The sequence below is a fragment of the Schistocerca piceifrons genome, chromosome 4, assembly GCF_021461385.2.
Source record: "Schistocerca piceifrons isolate TAMUIC-IGC-003096 chromosome 4, iqSchPice1.1, whole genome shotgun sequence".
NCBI lineage: Eukaryota > Metazoa > Arthropoda > Insecta > Orthoptera > Acrididae > Schistocerca > Schistocerca piceifrons.
In genome coordinates this window covers 456,352,433-456,375,947 of record NC_060141.1, presented here as the reverse complement: position 1 = coordinate 456,375,947, position 23,515 = coordinate 456,352,433, and the positions used below count along the sequence as shown (strand labels likewise).

The 23,515-nt window shown below is 42.4% G+C and overlaps 1 protein-coding gene across 1 annotated transcript in view; it reads left to right on the top strand.

The window, feature by feature from the left end:
• The first annotated feature begins 4,775 nt into the window (after positions 1 to 4,775).
• The window catches only part of LOC124796375 (max dimerization protein 1-like), a 721,836-nt gene continuing 703,096 nt past the window's right edge, over positions 4,776 to 23,515 (top strand). Inside the window, exons 1-3 of the mRNA XM_047260536.1 lie at positions 4,776 to 4,939; positions 5,060 to 5,153; positions 5,394 to 5,423. Coding sequence (XP_047116492.1) covers positions 4,885 to 4,939; positions 5,060 to 5,153; positions 5,394 to 5,423 — 179 coding nt within the window. The 5' untranslated portion in view covers positions 4,776 to 4,884. The remainder of the gene's footprint in view (positions 4,940 to 5,059; positions 5,154 to 5,393; positions 5,424 to 23,515) is intronic.

The following is a 23,515-nucleotide window of genomic DNA, read 5'->3' as shown; positions in this document are numbered from 1 at the left end:
ATTAATGTATATAGGACAGAAAATATTATAATTTCTAGAAGTGTTACATTTTTGTGAAGCATTCCATCACTTTACATTCAGTTTTGTAGCAATTTGTTGCAAGTCTTATGACACTGCATTCCGAGAAATGTTTACCCCTTTGTTAATTTCTGACAACTTCATAGATCTCTGTGTCTCTTTTCGTATAGTTGTTTCATAAAATCAGAATTAATTTTGCCTCTGTTTGCTCATATTATTGGAAACAAAATCGGTAGTAGCCAAATGTGCACTGTGACCAGGGACTCGTCAAATTCGCTTCTCTGATACTGTGGTTTTGTCAAGATTGAATCATTACTATGTTAGGATGTACAGAGAGGCCATAGAAATTCAAAACCTCAAAAATAACTTTAACAGAAAGGAAGAAGGATTGAAGTTAGACAAGCTGTGGCCTTAGTACTAAATACAGGTCCATTATACATGTTGTCACAAATCCAGTACTAAATAAAGCTCCGTAAAACATGTCACAAATCCGCAAGCTTAGTCAGCACTCTGATGATGTCACAAACTAACCATTGTTTGTATACGTATAAACAGTTTGGTTTGCTGAGCTTTTTTGCAACTATAACTACTTTCTGAGCTGTTATAGCCTGAAAGCCCATAAAATAAATATCACCAAAAACCCAAACACCAACTGTGAAAGCCTGAATTGTTTGATAAAATTTTACCTCATTTTTTCATTGCGTTTCTCTTATTTCTAAGTATTGTTTCAACAGGCTGAAACTAGTTTTGAAGTGTAGAAGTAACTGAATGTTAGTGGTAATTACTTAATTCAGTTTTGTAGGGTGCTCGAAAATAAAATCTCTGTTCACAAGGAAATGTAAGTGCACAGTTTTGTTATCTCCACAGTCTGAAACGGGATATACTTGTTTGTGAAATATTCCAGTTATCTGCCTGTACATGTATCAACGAGTTGCTCTTAGAAGGCTAAGTTCACGTGACAGTGATCTGATGTGGAGTTTCAAATTGCACGTTCAACTTACAACTGATCATATGAGCATGCGCTGATGCAGTGTTCACGTAAAGAATCTCTAGAGGCAAACTAAAGTGTTGCGGTGCATAAAGACAAAATTTTGAGGCAGTGAGGTTGGCAAGGATGGCTTTTGATTTTCTGTGAGGAAAATTAAAATTCAAGTGAAGGAGAAACTTCATCATTAACAAGCACACTTTTGTTCATATCATATGATTTACCTTCATTAATAAAATAGTTCATAAACTTAGCCTAAACATTATTTGCTGGTGAAGTTGGTCATCCATTGTGGATAGCTGACAGTTAAATATCTGGTTTTTCATAAGTCAACTGCTTTGTGTCGTAGGTTTTGTTAAATTTTCTGTCAGCCCAAATGTTCACCTATGATCCCATAAGGAAGAGCTATGTAGTGGCTTTATGTTATAGGCCTTTGTTTCAATGTATTCTAAGATTTTCCTGTGAATTTTTCATATAGAATAGAATCTCTGAAAATTCCTGAGTCACTGTTTTTTCCGTAAGTGCAAACATCTACTCAGGGGGAAGTGACAAGTCACATAGTGCCAACAGCACTAGAGAAAAAACACGTTTATAAGTGAAGTATAAGTACTTGAATGTTCTGGATTTTGTAGGAAGACATGTTCACCATTGAGAGCCCCAATGGAGTGAGGAGACATTGTGTACTGTTGTAGTCCCTGAGATTTTCAATCATTTTTTTCTTCATCTGATGTTAGCATCACAACATCTTTTAATTTCATTCAGGTAAGTTTGCATACTTGAAAAATTATCCAAGATATACTCACTTCTACAATTTTATGTGAATAGTGTAACTCCACCACAGAACAAGCACATGCAAGAGATCTGAAACCGATTCGAGAGTTTATTACTAACATGCTCTATTGCTCATCATTTGATGTCTTTTGAAATACGATCACGCGCCGGCATGCGCCAGTGCACATTACACTTGAACATATCCCTGAACATCTACTCTGGCATATCTTTGTCATATAGTTAGAGTAAAAAGAGTCATTTTTACAATTTTACTGTGTGAATGAACAGGCAGAGGTCAATTTTGTAAAACTTTCTTATGCTTGTGAAATAGTCAGAAAAATGAGACCTATGTATTAAGTATGATAGTTATCAGGTTTAATGCTCAAGTGTGTGACAACATTGCTGCTACTGTGTGCCACTGCGTCCAAAACTCAAAGCAGAAGTCAGTCTTCATGCCATTCTAATGTTGGCTGATTTCTGAAGGTATGGGTTCCTAAATTCTGCTGAAAGAAATGAAATCCCTGTTAATGTGATTTCACTTAATACAAATTTCTATTGTTTCTTATTGACATAACAGAAATAGGAAACTAAAGACATACATCATAAGGTATTCTGTTTTAAGACACTGCTCTGCTATCACTGATTTATCTGTATGACAGGACCAGGCCTGTATGTGATTTCACATTGCATAAGTGAAGTTTTAAAACTCAGACTTAGTTGTTACTTTAGAACAGTTTCCATCAGTAACAATGGAAAGACATTTGGCAGTTGTCCCATTGAGATGATGTAAGTAACATATCATGATCCAGCATCAGATAAGAGAAATACTTATACAACAGATCTGCTGGAGAAGATTTAATGGATTGCAATTAGCATACTGGTCAGTGTTAATGAAAAGAGATATGAGATGGAAAAAAATGAAACTTCAGGAATTATTTTATCATGTATTTGAACGAGATTGGAAAGCTAAGTTACCAGGAAATAAGTTAGAGTGAAATCACTTTTCAATGGCAACAACCCAACTTCATGATCTGGTGCAGATGTCCCAGGTTTGATTTCTTATCCATAGTTTTCTGTGAAAGATATAACAGGATTCTATCTGTTTCATTAGATGATTTGACTCTTTATTTGGATGTTGCTAGTTATGTGCATGAAAATTTTGTATCCTAATAAGAATTTAATGATGTAACAGGATTTAAAGTACAGTAGTTCAATTTGGTAACACCTGTCCAGTATGAAAACTCTTATTCTTAGAACCTACTAGGAAGATTGCCATTAACATGTTTTCATATGTTGGAAGAAACAAGGAAAGTAGGATTGGTATTGACCAGAAAATTAACAAATTCAGTATTCCTGGTGGAAGTAAGGCAGTAACAGTATTGAGTAGAAACTGTTAAACTAGTTTACATCTCAGTAAGAGTTTTTGGTGCTACTGGCTTGGGCTATTTCCCCATATCTGTTCACACTTTGTCAGAACTTATTTCTTTTATAGTGACTAGCTGAGAGACTGACTCAACATAGAAGAAATAACAAATTACGTGGTCACAGACCAAAGCTGAGAAAGCAGTTTTTAAATTGAACTTTTAAGTCATGTACTGCGATGTTAGTTGTTGCTTTCTCTTATTATTTTTGTCTGCCATCTTTAAGTGCACCTGTCTGAGTAGAAGTGTGTTCATGTAACCAATTCCGGGACGGGGGAGGTGTGCCGGCCCAAGGTCAAATCTGCCGGTGGATTAATGGCAAGGGGGTCAGTATGCCAGCCAATCTGTCTGTCTAATTTTTACACTGTTTCCCCACTATCCCGGTAGGTGAACACCATGCTAGTTCCCATGTTCTACGTCACATACACACTGAGCAGACATTTGAACTCTCTCTCACACATTAGCCCACAGAATTTACTCTGTGCAGATAGTTTGGGTATACTGCTTTTGGCCTTTTGGGGGGGGGGGGGGGGGGGAGTGAACAGGAGACCAACAATCGTGGCTGTTTTCACTCCTTAATCTCTTACTCACAATTGGAATCTGTATGTGCCCTGTAACTTTTTTTTGGGAGGGGGGGGGGTGGAATGGGGGTTTGGGCTGTTCACATTGGTGTGCAGCTAGTAGATGAATGCTGTTTCCAAGGATATTGAGAGAGAGAGAGAGAGAGAGAGAGAGAGAGAGAGAGAGAGCCATATTTCTTCACTAATCATTTTTGTGATAGTAAATTGTTCATTAATTATAAACAGTGATGCATAGTGGTTGTAAATGAGACTTTTAAAATACCAACAGACCCCAGTCATCATTTCTCTGGTGAATGGTGTACTTCAAGCCAGTGGTTTCTAGCCAGAGTAGATTTTGCTATTGAGAAAAAAGTCATTCTCTCCCTCTCGCTCCTATATTAAATTAATCAGTGTCGAAATAGTTCTTAATTCAGCAGCGAACATGCAATCATTAGGCTGCGGAAGAGTAACATTGTTTTCCTTTTTATGCAAACATCAGCGTTAATCACTTAGAAATTTATGCTGTTGGTATTCTTCCTGCGATTTCTTTCATAGACAGTTAGCACATTTGGAGACGAAGTGAATTACGTGTGGATTCGGTTACGCTAACAGACTGTGATAATTAGTGACTGCGATGGTGCAGAGAAATTGGCTGCGGAAAGGTAAGTAGTGTGTACGTTATAAATATCTGGAGTAAGAAAAACAGGGTTTTGGCGATGAGAGCCGTATAAGAAAGGCAGAGATCACGCGAACGCTGTAGTTATAGAAACTAATCACATCATGATGAACACTGTCTCATTATTTTTATTTTTGTTTGCGTGTTTTCACACGTAAACTCCCCGTGCCACCGCAGCTGTTTGTTTTGTTTTCGAAGCATGAAATTCACGTGACTACACAGCAGTTGGTAGCTCTGAGACGACCAGCGCCATTGGCTACCGGTGTGACGTTGTATTACGTCAGACCAATGGGAGCTCACGTTGAATGTGGCCTGTGTGTTGGAGCCTGTTCGGGTTTGACATCAATAAATGCAGGAGTGAGTTCGTAGGGAGTGGACGTTTCTCGTTTGTTAGTCCTTCGCGTTTGTATTATATTCGTCTTCTTTTAGTATTTTACTTTAAATCGACTAACTATGAGCATCGCTGCGCTCTTAGAAGCTGCGGAGTACATTGAGAGGCGAGAACGAGGTAATAGTGTAATGTTTATATAGAGTTGTGTGGGCTGAATCCACGTCAACATGGCTCCCATGTCAGTTGTTAACCTGGAAATCAGCTGATTTTGACTATCTTTTCTTGCCTATTTCGTAGAAGCAGAGCACGGATATGCTTCAACACTGCCAATGCCCGATGATCTCAGGAGCGTAACGAAAAGGCCAAAGACAAAGAAATCTCAGGGAAGCAGGTAAGCGTGTATTGTTCATTAAGTCGATAAAAGTCAACGAAAAATTGTCTGTTTCTTATTTTGTAGAGCCAGTTAGCTCATGAAACTTCTGATACGTGTTATGTAAAAAATTAGTAAAGAGTTCTTCGTAATATTTCGTTCTTACGAGCATTATAACGATGAGTTTCTTTGTTTACACATTACAATTTTATCGAAATGTCATTATTACGACGTGATTTCATCGTATTCTTCGGTTTTCAGGACGACACATAACGAATTGGAAAAGAATAGGTAAGTGGAAACCACATTACGCCATTTTAAAGCTCATTATTTGGTAATTATCGGCTTGCGTGTGATCTCTTGCTACGTTGCAATAAGTACAAAGCCTGGCAATTAAAGAAGTGTGTGTTTTGTTTGTGGTGAATTTAGTGAAATGAGTAGTGAAAGTGATATACCCGACAGGATTATTCTGATATTGTTACTGCGGGGTCGATTTGATTGCGGTAGTTTTGTAGCTACGTTTCCGGTGTTGTTGTTGCTGTAACTGACGAAGCACATTGTTAATGTCAGCTTTGCATGGGCGGTTGCAATTGCAGTGCGCCATTTCCGTTCTAATATTTTCTTACAATTGCTGGTACCTCATTGTTAATGTTTATTCCCCATTATGAGAACGTAGGTGCTTCGTTTACCAAGTTTTCTCTAGCCCAAAGGCCTATGAATATGAGTGTAAGAGATGAAGTTGATTACTGAGTTTTCTTCCGTGGGGCATGTTTCTTGCATTCTTTCAGCTTCAGTGTGTGGGCGAGTTTACTCACTACGTGAGTGATAGTAACTTAGATCACGTTAATAACAAAATTGTAATTTAGACATGTTCGTACTGCAGTGTGTAAGACAGCTGAGCCGTGTACTGTATTGTCAAGTTCATCTGATCAGTTTCAGATGATGGTTAAAGTACAGAAACGTGATTTAATTAAAATTGTCTCAGTATCCAGCATTCAGTTTCTGATCGCCGCCATACGACCACCCTGTAAAGCGCTTGGTGATACTATTTCGTTCCTGTGTATTAAAATTTCATTTTACGAAAGTGGTGTGACCCCGTTGCAGCACGTGTCTCAAATCGTTGATAATTTTTCTTCCGTTCTTCGGAAGCTGAAGTCACTTGGTGACCCCGTTCGATTATAATCATTAATGTATTTTGACAGCATATTAAAACTTTCTGGTGGGTTGACAGACTACGCTAAGCGAATTGTATAAAACGTACTTTAAATTATATTGTTTATTTTCAAAGAATGCTGTCGTATTGTTGCACGGATAAAGACACACAAAGAAAAAGAACGCAGTGGTGGGGAAGAAAAGCACAATTGAAGATATACGTGTTAGTTTATGAGGTGTGATGTTCGAAGAAGCGTCATGCTCTTCATGCATAATTTCAAGCTGAAGGATGTTGACTTGCATATAAGAAAATCGCTATAATTATAGTGAACTGTTGTGTACGTTTTATTTTCAGTGACGACGAATAAGTTTTTGCGGAGTAGCGACGATGGATTCCTTGGAAACATTTTCGAATGTGCTCTAGGAATTTTGAGTGATACCAGTTACGCAAACTTGATTTAGCTCGTGGCCGGGTCCATAAAACAGAGTGGCGTGTGAAATAAACTTATTTTGATTGATTATACACTTCACGCGTTTTTGATATCTAGCCGAAAAGGCTGCACTGCTATGAACTGAGTTAGGTACGCCAAAAAATTGCTGCCATGAAGGCTGCATCAACTATTGTGAACGTAGTGTTTTATTTCGTTACACCTTTAATACATCTGTGTTTTCCCCATTGGAGACGTTGAGTTCGTTCTCCCTCTCTCTCTCAAAATTTATGTATTTTAATAGTTCCAAATCACATTCAGTAATTTTTAATTGTGATTAATCGAGACGAATAACAAAGCAGCCCTGAATAACGACCAAGCCTCGGACTGACATGCGTGCCATCTTTATTACCTCAGGCAACAAAATAACACTTTTGTTAAAATGCAGTGACCGATTAATTCATTCTACATTGTCAGTAGACATGTGTAATCACTGCATATGGTGATTTTTTTGTTTTCCTTAATCAACAATGAAACGTTTCACTTCCTTAACCAATGTTGCTGTTGTACGTAAGCAATTTTGAATTTTTCAATGTAACTATGTCGCTGGCCGTTATAAGCGGCAGAAAATTAAATTAAAATCCAGGAATATTTAGCGATCTAATGAATAGTAAGAAGACATTCGGAAATGTGCGTGAAAGACCGCAGGATCCAAAGAAGCACGTTCTGACGCTGCATAGGTGAGCGGATCAGCACGATGGTATAGCCGTATCCATGACAACGATAGAAGCGCGCGCGCGGGCATGCCACCAGCTGATGCAGCGGTCTTGCGCGCTGTCGGTCGATAGGCGGCTGTTCGCTGCCACCTGTGCGCTCTTAACTGGCGCGCGCGGTCCGCCTGGCAACAGGGCGGGAGCGGCGAATCTCTCCCGAAACCCGCAACAAAGACTGACCTCGACCTAGCGTCCGCGTCAGGAGCCCCGCCCCCCTGCGCTGGAGCCGGCGCGCGCGCGCGCGCGCACTGCGTCCCGCTGGGAAGGCGTTTGTTTTCGGCGCGAACCGTGTGCTGCTCAGTTAATGTTGTGGATACCCCCAGCGGCCTGTCTGGATCTCACCTGAAGTGATGAAGTACTGCCTTCTTCGTAAGATGATCATCTTGCGATACAGATGGAAGCGCCTTCTTCGTAAGATGATCATCTTGCGAAACAGATGGAAGCATATATTAAATGGCTCATTTAATAGAAAGCGCTTAATTAATCCACGCCGTACCTCTAACAATAAATCTCTCCCCTCCCTCCCGCGTGCGGAATCTTTTCAGTGCTAAATTATTTCCAATTCAGGCAGTTAAAACCCTATCCATTATCAGGAACGCAGATTGCAAGCCTGACATGAATTTACAGTTATGTTATAATTTGTTGAACATATTTGGAGGAGTCAGTGTGACATTGAATTTTTGAGTCAGTTTGTGAATAGCGTGTCTAAATTGGATAAGGAGCTGTCATAGAAAAGTCCCGGTCTTGTTTGGCCTTGATCAACGCAGTGCTAACGCTGCCAAGAGTCATTTCATTCAATTAATTTAATTGCTGTTATTAAAACTACCTCTTAACCAAGCATTGGGAGCACACTAATATTGGGCTTGTCTTTCATTTGGATTCTTTCCCCGAGATCGGTAGACACATCTTCAGCGATGGGCGCTGTGTTTTAGTCTGTAGTACAGAAACTGGTTTCCTTCTGTTCGGTGTCGCTAGTGTCTTAGATTTACAGTCATAGTAGATATTTTTCCATCGCCACACTGGCGTGCATCTGTACAAACTGGTTGACTAGTAAATTAACTCTCTAGACAAATTAAGACGATGAACTGACTAGAGATCAAACGTGACTCTGATGACCATGTAGCTGTAATGTCAGAAGAATTCAACGAATTCACAGCGAATTGCAGTGATACTTTGCTAAAATGTCTATTTCGCCCTTGAAAGAGACTCACGTTAGGTTTTCTCGTGTGATGAACGTTTTGTTTCTTGTTTGAGTCTGTTAGTTTCATTGTATCACGTTACTAGATTTCAGGTTGTTGTGGCAGAGTTTAGGCATCAAGGAACTTGTACGTCTGTACCGTCCACTCCGCAAGTAGTGATATTTCATTTTTTTTTAAACAGGAATGTTTTTGGATTTTGTAACGTGAGCGTACTTCGTTTAGATGGAAGGTTAAACTTTCATGTTCCCCTACCTTAAGTGAATGAAGTTTAGATAAAATCTGCCGCGGCTCTGCACCAAAACAGTTGTCTTGAGTGTCTGGTCGGAAACCACAAGATCTAGATGGCGAATTGAACTCCGGATCGTCTGGGAACGAGTTCAATGTCTCATCCACAGCCTCACCTCCTCCATTGTACGGAAAATACTGAAATGACCTTGTTCAAGGTGTTCTTTCCTTTTATTCATCTCTTTCATTTTTTTTATTTATTTTTTTTACACCGTCGCGCAGGGAGACGTTGGTATTGTACACACACACACACACACACACACACACACACATTTACTGCGTTCCGTTTGCTTAGTATCAGTTGTAATGTAAGGCTGCGCGAGCTCGCATCAAGTTTTCAGCAGTTAACTTTGCTGGAGGTAGTCAATTGCTGTTGTGTGTCCGTGGAGGAATTTGCTAGAGGTGGCACGTTGCGCAGTCTCTCCTACCCGGCGTAATCTGCCCGCCCGGTATCGACCGGCTGCCAGTATGATTCATCTTCTCGCCTGCCCCTCACGAGGCCTTCCGTGTCACACAGTTGTTTCCGGTGCACTGAGCGCGGCTCCACACGTGTTTTGTCTTTGGCAGCACCTCCAAAAGTCTAAGGAGCAGCGCCGCAGCCGCACGTAGAACTTAAGCCTGCATGATCAAGCCCTTCGTGCAAGCATGCTTGACCAATTGTGCGATAATGTTGCGCTAGTATTACGGCTGTTCAAGCAGCTTGATCAATTTTCCGTCATGCCAGCGTACTGAACATACCCGAGCGCGTATGCCGACTATGAGAGTAGGTATGAGTGAGCATTTGTCAGTTGTGAGGCGATCTTAAAAACATACTTTTTAAATTTCGGTACTGGCCAGCTCGTAATATGGATGACATATTGAGGATCAGTTCATTCACACAATAACATATTATGTCCCCAAGATACAGTGTTAAATCAATCGCAAATTAGTTTAATAAGGACATAATATCGAATCAAATTATGTATCACATGTCTTTCCGCAATAGCTGACGAAATTGCGTTAACTGCAGGTCGTCTGCCATTACGGCATAATTCTTCTTGTTGTCTTTTCAGCCCTCTGAGTGCTACGCCATGTCATCTGTCTACTTTTCCCTGCACCCAGACTTCCAACGTAATCCCAGTATTCCCGCATTTGTTTCCTACGCACTTCCTTCCTCACTGCAGTTGAATATTTTGCCACCTTTTTCAAATATTTTTAACCACAGTACTCTTTGAGTCCCGTCGTGAGCGGAATGCGTTTCTTTTATCTCCCAGTGTTATCCTCATTACTTGCAGGCGCATTTCTACCTCTGTGAACCACTCCACTGTGGTCTTCTTGTTGAGAAATTAGCGAGACATTAGTTTCCTCAACCTTACAGTTCTCATACGTGCAATGTTGTTACAGAAAACAATCATCCCTCCTCATACAATGGTCCGTTTGCCCGCAGTTTCTTTCTAAATATGTGTGAAAGTAATTATTGTGTCTCCTTCCAGATTGTTTTCTTTGGCTGGACCTAGGATTCTCTAAGATTAAAATTTCTCCGTCCGTTTCATTTCCCCTTCTGCTTCTACGACTCTAGGTGCTGAGTTGATGCTATAAATAGTTTTCCCGAAGGAGATTTGGGATTCCGTGTTTGATGCGTGTCTTACGTTCATTGATTTGTTCTGTAGCTCTTCTAACGAATAATAAACGTTTCGTATTCTTGGGGATCCACAGCCTCCAGATGTTTAATAAACGTAAGTATGGTCCGTAGAAGGCTGTATTTAATCGTGCGATTAGCTAATCGCACGATTAAATAAAAAAATCACTTTACAGCGTACTACGGACCATGTTTATATTTTTAAAATAAGAAAAGAATACGATCATCTGCAGTCTCTTAAGCAGTCAACTGTAAAATTTATGTTTCAACAGGCAACCGTTACGCCCTTTTCAATACCCTTGCTACCCAATAGTTTTCGCCACTGGCGGATAAATTCCTCGAGTCGCCAGTTGAAAAAGTAGTGTCTCGCCTCCTTACCTAACTCCCGTCCCGATTTCAAAAGTACAGTATCTTTAATCTCACCTAATTTCATTTCGGAGGTGGCGGACAATAGTCCTTGTTTCGATTTTGTCCATTACAAATGGTTGGCGAAAGCCTGCGACTGTGAAAGAGGGGTTTGTTTTCAAAATAACTTTTCTGCTACTAGTCAAAATTTTCTTTTGTTTTTTCACTATGCGCTTCGGGAAATGATTCCGATTTTAAAGTGCGTTTTTTCGTGTGTTCATTTGTAAGTGGTGTCTCGGATGTGAGGTGCTGCGTTTTCTGTTGTCTTTCCTGCAATATGTAAAAACTCGCGCAATTTTTAAATAATGATGATCTCTATACAGGGTGTGTCAGAATGATGTTTTAAAAAGTTTGGGGCAGATTCCTTACACCAAAACAAGAAAAAATTGTCCCGTAAACATGGGCTGTAAAATGCATACATTCAGAGCTACGAGCACTTCTCTAGTGGAAGAGATGTTTCATTGTAGCGAAGATGACCGAGTGCTCAACTCTTCAGGTACGCACTTTAGCGCCCATATTTACTGGACATTTTTTCTCCTCTCAAAATATGGAAAGCAAAGAGCGTGCGGTAGAGGAGCTGTAGTTCAGTGTCGAAGACGAACAGGTGCTCATAGCTCTTAGAGCCCCTGTTTTCTGGACACTTTTTCCTGTTTTGACGTAGGCAATCTGTTCCCAGTTTTAAAAAACGTCATTCTGAATCGTCCTGTGTAGAAGAAACGGCGAGTTCGGAAAGGCGCTTTACGTAATTCCACTTGTGAAAAACTCCCGCACAATTCTGTGTACAGCAGTGTGTGTGTGTGTGTGTGTGTGTGTGAGAGAGATGAATTAGATCGGAAGCCTTTTTGAATACTGAATATATATATTTCTGTAACTCATCTGGAATAGCCAACGCCGGGTTCAGAACTACGTCTACATAGGCGTAGTGAAAAGCAGTTACTGTCGGTCACAACCGAGCACTAAGTGATGTAGTCTCTTATAATTTATTTATGGCTGATTTCGGTTAATCATCTGTGTGAAGTTATCACTGACAGTTGCCCCACACCATGGTACAGCGTCTTACCTGCTGCTCCCATTCTCTTAACAAATGCATTCTGTTCTTTTTTTTTTCTCCGTTATTTCCTTGATGCTATAGACATGTAATATATAAACAGGATTGTATTTGTTTCTTAACCTTTTATCAGACGATTCACAGTGAATTATACGTTTCTGAAATTTAAATTATTTTAGATCATTTCTTTGTTGGTCGTCGTTAACGATTTTCCTGCTCTTAAGGTTGTTGGCTTACGTGGTTTCTCCTGTAGATCATTGAAGTAATCCATTATTGACCTGAAGGAAACTTCGTCGATCAGAGATAGTTAACTACATGCAAGTCGTTTAAAGAGCAGTTGGCTTCTGCATCCTTAAAGTAACATAATGTGTGTTCACCGCAGTGCACTTTGTTACCAATACGTAATCGGAACTGGAAACCGTTACGGTTTAGTGGGAGTACTGCTTTGTGAGTTACAGAAGTAATCCGCTGCTGCGAGATGAGACATTAGAACGTGGCAGTCTTCTTAGTCGTTCATTAGTCCCACGAATTTACCGTCCGTAACATTTGCGTTGAGAGAGGTCAGGTAGCCGCTGCTGCGGTAGTTACTAGCAACTATCAAAAATGTTTCTTGTCGGATGAGAGAACTAGATACGGCAAGGTCCCTGCAGTCTCGGTTTTAACATTTAGCATGTTTCCTAGGATTCCCCCCCCCCTCCCCCCTGCAATTATCGCATGAAACTTTAACACGTTGTAACATTCAACCCCTTCAGTTTATTAGCCCGGGAGTGACAACAAACTTCGGAACCCATAAAATATTCGTTACTTCACTATATCGCTACATATAAGTGCAGGGCATTGATCATTCGTTTTTAATGGCAGAATTTGAGGAAACTTCGTTTGCTGTATTGAAGTGTGTATGAAATATTCGAAAAGTCGACTTCACATGGGGAAACTGTACATTACCTTTGACAATAATGTATTTGAACTACAGTAGTTCAGTTCTTATGTGCCATTCAGTAATACTTACTCATGCTGAGGAAAAAATGTAGATCGCGAATGTAACATCTGCCTATATAATTGCTGCGTGACTTTTTCTGACATAACGACTTTTAAGGTCACTTGTTTACAAGGCCATAAATGCAGCTTTTAAACCGTTTGAAAGTGGACCATTATGCTATTTTATAGCCTATAAAGGGGGTCAGTTCAGAATTTCATTGAATTTTGTAGGAAAACTCAGAAAAATAAAGCCATGCGAAAACCTCACTTTGGGTTTTGAACGTTCTCATTTGGAGAAAACTTGTTCTTTACTGTGATTTAAGTTAACTTGGTAGTGGTGCGGAAGGAGGAAGGGACAATAGCTGTAATTGGAATCAAACAGTTGTTAAAATGTTGAGCAAGACATCTTTAATACACTGCTTTCTTGTTTTTGAGACGTGAGAAGAAAGTAAATATTTAGAAGTCTTAAAGGTGGTATCTGTAGAAGCGCTGCATAACAGATGGGATACACGTGTGCGACATATCTTCCGGTGATAATGACGACGCAACGCAACGCAAGCTACTTCCCGGAAATTAGCTCTTTGAAAGAAGCAATGCTAGTAGAAACCTGAGAAAGATCAGCTGCCAAGTGTGATTATATCCTCTGTGGATAAATGAGTGGAGAGTCTTCGTCGCGGCGCACTCGTTTTTGATAAGTGAATACAAAGTTTTCATCCTGAGGATAACTCTCGTAGAACTGAAATTTATTTTTTCGAAACAATTGTCACGTTGTCTGAGATAGTTAAAGGAGAAGGAGCACAAAATTTGCAAGAGGGTTACATATGTGCACTTCTATTATATACATTGTTTGCCAATAATTGAAATTTCCAGTCTTCGTATTAACTCCGCAAGATTCACCTACAGCTTATTAATTTTTTTATGCTAAAGCCCTGCGATCCGAGAGATTCTGATTGAGATACCGGAAAACTGTACACTGCTCAAGTACTGCGACACTGGAAAATCCGGATTTACATTCTTTCTCCAAATGCCCTCGTTTATGAGAGATTTTGAATCCGAATACAGTTCTTTTTCTGTGGCTTGATATAAAATGTGGCGTAGGTGGTAGAACGGCAGTCCTGGGGATGCTGACTACTGATACCTTGAAATCACGGTGTAATAGCTGTTTGCTTATATTCTTCCTATACGCATCGAAAACAACGTAGCGAATATAATACGGGAACTCTGAGAATACAATGAAAGTGTTTTTATGCAGCTGTGATGGTACCTCTCTCTCGTTTTATTGGCATTTATTGTCGTGCTATATACAACCTAATTGCGACACAGCTTTGTCGATTGTAACGTGTGCGTATTCGTTGGAAAATGGTGAGAAAGTGCAGTACATCTGTGAGGAAAAGCGGGGTACAAGACTTCAGCTCAATCCAAGTGTACTAATGCCCCATTCATGACGGTCCACATAGCGCCAGCATCGCTAAAAGCGTTGAAATTTAGAGAAGCGCTACTGGCATCAATGACAGGTCAGTATGCCCACAGGGAAGTATTGCAGTGACGCTGAGGAACTTGCGACGGTAGCATCAGGGGGTTTACTATTTAAATACCTTTTCTAATCAGGAGTAATGACCGTGAGCTCATCGGATCCACAACCGAAATTCGGAAGGACGACGGTTCAATCCCGCGTCCGGCCATCCTGATTTAGGTTTTCCGTGATTTCCCTAAATCGCTCCAGGCAAATGCCGGGATGGTTCCTTTGAAAGGGCACGACCGGCCGTAATCCTATGAGACCGATAACCTCGCTGTTTGGTCTCTTCCCACCAACCAACCAACCAACAACCGAAATTTTACGAGCACACACAGTAAGTAGTTTACTTTCGTATGCCCAATTTCGAAGTCAGAAGTAGAGGAAAAGAAAAGTATGTTCATACGATATCTGGAAGGTATGATAAGTGAATGAGTCCTCCAGAACTGTATTTACGGAATGACAGTTTTACGTATCAATAGAAGTACATTCATGCGAACTACATTGTTAATCATGCATAAAAATAACACTGTAAACAATCTTAAATATATTGTGGCGTGATTCCAATGACTTTTAATGTTAAATATTGTCAGGAAGATTACTGAAGCCAATTCGTCTTTGCATTTCAGAGTGACAACTAATATTCTTAAAAAATTGTTAAAAACAGGCAACTTTTTGAAATCATTGTTAGTCGATTAGAGTCAGAATTTTAAAAAAGCTGCATTTTACAAATTTCCTTGTTCGACTCATTTGTGTAGACGGGGTGTGGCAGAGTGGTATTTCTCTCGCCGCGTCTCCGTGACGATTGTCTTCCTCCGTTATCCTCAATACCTCGCCACCCCACACATGACCAAGCCGCATGTTTTTCTTCGGGCACCGCAAGTGCACACAGCTGTATTCAAACCACACTGACCCACTGCGAGCAACGTATTGCAACAGCTTGACTCCGTTCAAGTAGAAAAAAAGTCTTCAAAATGAATTACATAAGAAATCGACAAACGAAAGAAAATTTTGCTTTGTAATGATGTCTTGAATTTGTCTCTCTCTCAAATGTATGTTGTCGTCTTGAATTTTACTTAACCGTTACAGACTTTACTGTAAATTGTTTGCAGAAGTGCAACATTGTTCACTATAAAAACCGTAAGGCACTTTAAAGAATCTCTATTTTGGGTAGTTAAGGTATCAGATCTGATGCCTTCATCGTACATATAGCCTTCGCACCATGAGAACGATGTGAAACAAAGGTGTGAACCGGGCTTAAGTCAGTCGTTTTTTCTTTCGTTCCATACGCGGATGGTACAGACAAAGATTGGCTAATATTGATACAAAATACACCCGACTGTGCACCATACGTAACCACATACTACCCAATGCTAATTGAAAATTTATGCTGTTAACAGCAGAAGTTCCTTTACTAACTTAGTTTGGCGCTAATTGCTGCATACCAATAATGGCACTAGCATACGTACGTAGCTGCCATTTTATAAGCACGTCCGGCGAGTTCCACGTCCTGTCAACGTAGATGTTGTGCTTTCCGTTAAACAATTTATTTACTTCAGACAGAAAAGTCGGGTCCATCGCTCACGTGTGCATTCATTAAAGGGAACAGGCCTGCCTCTGATGCACAATAAGTAACAGTGCTCGACACATAGGACTCGTATTCCAGGGCTCCTGTGGTTGCCTTAGGGTGTAGCCTGACTGGATAGCTGTGCATGTTAAAACGGCCACTGCCGTGACGGGAGGGGCGCCACCCGTGATTCGTGTCCTTCCGGCGCGTTAACCATGAAGGTCGATGTGGATTTAGGCGGTTTTCTGCATCCCACTAGCTGCATACCGGCCTGGTATCCACGTCCCGCCTCAGATATAAACGTCGCAGACATTTAGAGAACTTCATCACACATGCACGTAGAATTTACTCTAGACGCAGAGTGTACACTGATTACGTCCTGGGAAGCGGGTAGAAAACTGATGACCTTGGATATTTAGTCTCGTTAAGCCTATAACCAGCACCAGCAACGTAATGTGTGTGTCGCGACAGTTCCCTCTCCCGTCTGTACAGTACTGGTTGCCAATTCCTAATAGGCTCGATGTTACCGAGAAAACTATTTTCCTTTCTGGAGTGGGTTTATCTATTAAGTCATTTTAGTCAGCCCTCGTGCAAAAAAGCAAATAATGAACAAACTGCCTTTGCCTTGTGCTTCGCCAAATAACTAAATAATGCAACACGCTTTTTTTTCTGAAAGCAGGTTGATTGTATTCAGGATTCCAATACACCATATTATTCCCCACTCTTTCGGCTACAAAACACTATTTTTAAAACTTAATCTCCATTCAATGCGACGGCCTCACGTAACTTTACTGGGAGGGCCGGTACGCCCGCATGGTACTACTCTCTGATTGGTGTCGGAGCCAACGTATTGCTGCATTAACAACCTCATCATCCGTGTACTGCTTCCCGCGGAGCGCATCCTTCATTGGGCCAAACAGATGGAGGTCGGAAGGTGCGAAATCCGGGCTGTAGGCTGGTTGAGGAAGAACAGCCCTATGAAGTTTTGCTATCTTCTCTCAGGTGTGCAGACTTGCGTGAGGCCTTGAGTTGTCATGGTTATGCTCTGGTTTTCCGCCAAAAGAAACTCAGTGGCAGCTCTCTGCTTGGAACGCACATCCATTACACATGCCTTTTTGAAGGCTACGTATAGCGCCACCACCTATCGGAAATTCATGGAACTTTAGGGGCTGAAGCGGGGATGTCCCACAACAAATTCCGCATTTTTTTTCAGCCGAAATTGGCCGAGAAAACAAGTGTTGTATTACCTATTTAACGCCCCTCGTAGTTTTTGTTCTGGAGTGATCCTCGTAGTTGTGGTTTCGGGTTTGCACAGAGAAGTATCGACACTACCTTTTACCACGCACCAGCCGTGAGTGGAATAGGGACGACAGAAATGCTACTGGTACACTACATTCTCTCTCTCTGGGTCTCTTGGAGGAATGTGGAAACAGAATGTGGAGTTTGTAACGAGAAGCTTGACATTTTAGCAAAACTACCGTTAACCGAAGCTTAAAATTGCTGAAGGTAAGTAGAATAATCCTGTTCCTCATCACTTGGCGCATGACAGATATCCTGACACTGTTGAAACCTATCGCTCTTAATCCAGTAAATCGAAAGTTCTAAGTGCTTAAGATTAGTCTCCCCTCCTTGCTTTTTTATGTGGAGCCATATAGTAAGGTGTAACGCAGCAGCAGTAAGAGTTCCATGTAACTATAACACTGCCCACAAAGAGCACTGAACGCAGGGTTTTACCTACAAGAACGCCTGCCGGCTCTAGTGTAGAGGGGTCTCCGGGTCCTTTCATTGATTGCCGCGCGCGCAGTGCACTCGCAGTGGGAACGACACGCCAGGCATTGCGGCTCCCCTGTATATTCGTGGCACCGACTGGAACGATAGAGGGCGCCGGGGTCAAGGTCAGCCCGCACTCACAAGAGCCCATTCGCGCCTCCTCGCAGGATGTGCGCTGCGCGCTGGATCCACTCCTCGACCGTGAGGTCGCCAGATTACAGGCCCTTCTACTTTCCTCCGTAAAAACACTGTAAAGTGTAATTGTTGTATCCCACTTCCAAGCAAATCTTCCATGTTGTGCACTTGGTTACAGCTTTAGTTGAAAAACACTAAGGGGTGTTCAAAAAGAAACGAGCCGAAGGCATAATTATAGAAACTAGTACCTGTATGTCAGAAGTATTGACCCTGGCTGTTGCGACACTTGTCCCACTGAGACACAAGGCTGTGAATGTCTCATACAATTCCCGGGGCTGTGATATTAACCAGCTCAGCACCTACAGCTGGACGTCGTCGTCCGAGGTGAATCGTTTGCCGCTCAGAGCCTTTTTTAAGGGGACCAAAAACGGCGTAATCACAGGAAGACATGTCCGGACTGTATGGAGGGTGGCCGAGAATATCCCATTTGAATTTCTGCAGGAGTGTCGCGGCTGTGCTGACCGAATGAGGCTTTGCATTGTCGTGAAGCAGAATGACGCCACGGGTCGTTTTGATTCGTTCGCTTGGCGATGGGTGGTCAAGGTTTGCGAGTAACGCTTGGGCATTCTCTGTTGTCCTGTGCTGCAGGAAGTGAATCAGAAGTTAATCATTTTTTGGTCCCCTTAAAAAGGCTGTGTGGGACAAACGACGACATTCAGCTGTACGTGCGGAATTGGTGAACATCGCAGCCCCGAGAATTTTATGAGACAGCCATTCACCGCCTTGTGTCACAGTGGGACAAGTATCTCAGCAGCCAGGGTCAATACTTCTAACATACAGATACTGGTTTCTGTAATTATGCCTCCGGCTCGCTTCTTTTTGAATGCCCTTTATATTACGAACAGCGCCACCGCGTATGCGAAAAACTCACTCCATGAAAACAAACTGGTCACGACGTGTTTTTTCTTTTCTTTGTTTTTCCTGACCTTTATCCCGTATCTGCAGGGGCTGAGCATGTTAGTTATCGGATGTGCCAATGATAGTGGTGGTTGGTGGCCGGATGCACTTCCTGTTAACCACCTTTCCTCCCGGGACGGAATTTGTGTACCCCAACTGGTTGGTTCAAATGGCTCTGAGCACTGTGGGACTTAACTTCTGAGGTCATCAGTCCCCTAGAACTTAGAATTACTTAAACCTAACTAATCTAAGGACATCACACACACACCCATGCCCGAGGCAGGATTCGAACCTGCGACCGCAGCGGTCGCGCGGTTCCAGACTGAAGCACTTAGAACCTCTCGGCCACCCCGGCCGGCTGTACCCCAACTGTCTGCATGTGTACGAGCGTTATCTAAATATTTGCGAAACAGGGGTACCAGCCACATATTCACGTAATCAGATGTGGGGAAACCACCGAAAAACCACACCTAGGCTGGTCGGCGCATCGGCCCTTGTTGACCCGCCGGGCGGATTCTATCCGGCCCCGGAGCGTCTCCCCGAATCCCTGAAGCGGCGTGCCAATGCGCGCGACTATCCGGGCAGGTCTCGAACACGACATATTTGTGAATACTTACTATTTTAGTGTAATTTTAGCTGTTTGAGTTTGAACTTTTTAATTCCTGCCACACCTTTGTTCGAGGTCCTCTCAACAGTTAAACAGAGTCAGGAGGAGTACATTTGTGACAACGAATGTGGCAACTGCAAGGCGTCGATGTGTATAGGGAGTTCCACTGCCTTAAGGGCCTTCGGAGTATACTGATTCTCACTGCGTGTTTGGTAGTGAGCATGCATCTGTGGCAAGATTTCAGTTCCCACCTTTGAGGAAGTCATCAAAGCGAACCTAACGATGATTGGAGTTCAAACTGTTTCCAGCTAGCCCGAGAATGCTTCATTTAACAAGGCTCATGGTTCATCTCTGTAAACCTGTGTTGAGAGGGCAGTAAGTTTTCAGTATCCTCTTCCTCCATCCGTCTACACATCATACTCTGATGAATATAATATTGTAGCTCATTGCACGGCTGCATATTAGTTCAGAAGAGCTGGAAACGAACAGTGTAAAGTTGGGTAGAAAGTTCTCACGTCAAATTCTGATAAAATCCCAAACTTTCTATGAATGTGTCCATCATTGTTGTAAGTCTGGCTGTCATGAAACTGGGAGGCTCCGGAGATGATGCATGCTGAAGTTACGTTCGTTCTCGCTGTCCAGCGTCGCTTGTAGCTCCACCACTGATAACAGGCAGTAAACCATGTGAGATATTACTCTGTGATGGTTCGACGTCACCTTGAGTACAGGAATTTTGAAACAGCAGTGGTGGCCGAGCAGTCTAATGTATAAACACGATATTATGTTCGAACGATAATTCCTGCTCACGCTTCGAGCTGTTAGGACTCTATGACCAGGGAAAAAATGGTTCAAATGGCTCTGAGCACTATGGGACTTAACAGCTGTGGTCATCAGTCCCCTAGAACTTAGAACTGCTTAAACCTAACTAACCTAAGGACATCACACACAGCCATGCCCGAGGCAGGATTCGAACCTGCGACCGTAGCAGTCGCGCGGTTCCGGACTGCGCGCCTAGAACCGCGAGACCACCGCGGCCGGCTATGACCAGGGAAGCAGTGTAAATTAGACTTCAGTAGACACACCGGCTATGAACCTAGTAACACATTGAAACGTGCACTGCATAAAGAAAAACCACAGGAGACGTCACGTAGTTTACCCTCCGATAGGAGTGGTGGCATTGCAAGGGGCATTAGACAAGAGTACAAACGTAATCCATGGATGCATAGTGCGCCACATCAGCATGTGCCGTTTCTGTGACGTAATCTACCCAGTCTGATGCCGTCCTCTGCGAGTACAAGTGGTAGCCTCGCCAATTTTAACACCTGAGGATTATCATTGAGGCAGCCGTCGAAAGTGTGAGGTGTTACCCATGAACACTGTTGTATCATGAGGGAACCGTGTAATGAGTCCGTGATAAACAGTTTTTACATCGAGACTGTCGTTATTTCCCTAAAAGCGTTTTCACAGCGTCTTCAGTATACAGGTGGTTTAAGTACCATTGTTATACAGGTGGCTTAAGTACCATTGTTATACAGGTGGCTTAAGTACCATTGTTGATAATTTGCAACTCAGCCTTAAACTTTTCACGATTTTGGCGTCTTGCACCATTCCTTTAGTGCTTGACTACTCGAATCTTCTTCCATCTCCAAAGTCACACTGCCTAAGAATAGAAAACAATTTTTTGGAAGAAAACAAACTTGTAGTGGCGGCATTATAATATACACAACTTTCTCAAGGTATTTGGATTTCCTGACCCATATGGAAAGCTGTGTTTACCACTTGTGTAATGAAAGCACTTATTGTTAATCTGCGATAGGAAAGTCTGCCAGGAAGGGTCACATCCCTAGAACCGTCCGACAGTGATTTGGAGGAGACAAGGTAAGCGTTTTGCTAGCCTTTCACCACTGCCCTGGTCTTCAAAATCACCGAACTTACCTTCATCTTTGCTCTCTTCCATCAGGGCCGCTCTAGCTAATGTGAGGCTCAAGGTTCCTGTAATCTCAACCAAACCATCTCGGACCTTTCGGTCTAGTTGTTATTTCTTCTGCACACAGAGCTTGATGTATCAGTTATAATGCGACCACGCTGTGTGTGATTCTTGCGCAAATAGTGATACTATTATGTCCGTACTTCATTGATAGCTCCTTCTAGAGGGATGGCGACAATACGAGAACAACTAGATTCAAATCACTGTCATATCTTCCAGTTTTTAATTAAAACTTTTTGCATAATAGACTGCATCCGTCATTGTCTAACATTGAAAGCTACTGTTGGTCAAAAAATACGTTTCGACCGGTTTTATAGCGGTTCTCTTCAGAGCACAAAACTTCTGGATTATTATAAGGGGAACCTTTACAACGTTCTATTTGTCGTATATATGAAAACTATACCGGTAGAATTTGCACCCAATGTTAATCGAAATTACCAATTAACGATGTCACATGCGCTGTGAAAGTCCTGTTCAGCCAGTGGATGATCATTTGAACAATAAACCGTAGCTCACAAGACTTTCCTACTTCTCCTCAACCGTCTCAGGCGAATATTTGTAACGTCGGGTGCCGTTGGCTCAGACACGCAAGTCACCGAAGTGGCGTCCAGTTGAAGTTAAAAGACTTGCACCAGGCCGTTGCGCCATACGGTGTTGTTGCTATTAGTAAGGGCACGGACGATTTCATCCTTTTTTCTTCCGCGGAGCTAGTGCTCTATCGAAGTGACTCTACGCCGGGAGACGACCCCTATTACCGAATGAACGATGTGGTTCGTTTACATCTTTACGTCTGCCGTGCTACCTTTGTTGCTTGCCTTTTGTTTCTGACACAATCTTTGTGCTCCGGAAATCAGCCGGCGAATTTCCCCAGTTAGTAGCGCAGCGAAGACCATGCATGTGTTGTTTATTTGACCCTTCATTTTCGCAATGCAACTATAGAGTAGGCCGCCCCGCAGACCACAGCCCTCGCTGCTGGTGGCGTGGTGTCCCAGCCGGCGCAGCTGTGCGCGTGACCCAGCCGAGCGGTGACCGTTGCTTTTTACGTTCGTTATCCAGGATCTCCGGCAGGCGCGAGCTGCTGCTGCTGCTCCTCCCTCCCTTCTCTCCGCCCCCCATCCCTCCCCCTCATCACGCTTTCCACTGCTGCCATTTCGGTAACGCGACCGCGGACATAACTGCATTGTTTGGTCACAGCAGTTCACTGCACACCCTCTTTGCGCACTCAGCGTTGGTAGTTAGAACCCTTTGCTTTACTCAATTGGTCAGTTGTTTGAGATTTGAAAGCGAATAGTTGTGCTGTGTTGGCATTTCGTGCGTTATTCCGCAGTTTCATTGCCTTAACCTTTCTTATCGCCTTATCGGCAGGAATTATTGTTGTAGTTTTCAATCCGAGGACTGGGTTGATGTAGCTGTCCACTGTAGTCTCTCTCCAAGCTCAAGAAATGGTTTTGCCATGTGCCATCTGAGTTGGACATATGTACCAAAATAACTCACGAATTTCTACTAGAACAACAACCCCCGAGGTGCGTCCGGGAGAAACATTAACGGTTCGCCACATCATCGAAGATTGTACGACTACCCAAGACCTGCAACGTCAATTGGACCCAGGTCGCTGTCATATATCCTAGCGGATGATGAAACAACTGTAAGTCGAGTGCTACATTTCCTACGAAAGAGTGGCTTTTACAGCAAGATTTAAACGCAACACCACTGTATGTTGGGTTTTTGGGGAGCAGGGGGCGGATGTGGAGAGATATGCCTCTCGTCGCCGATTCAGTCCCAAGGAGCCACCCAACCCGTTCTTCGCACCTGAACATCCCATGGACTACAGAATCTCTGGTTTCTACATCGGAACCTAAGATTCTAACTGCATACATCATCAACGATGTCTGTGCTTGGCAGAACACGATAATATTAAAAAGGAAAGCACTTCCTAATGTTTTCCAAAATTATTTCTGCAG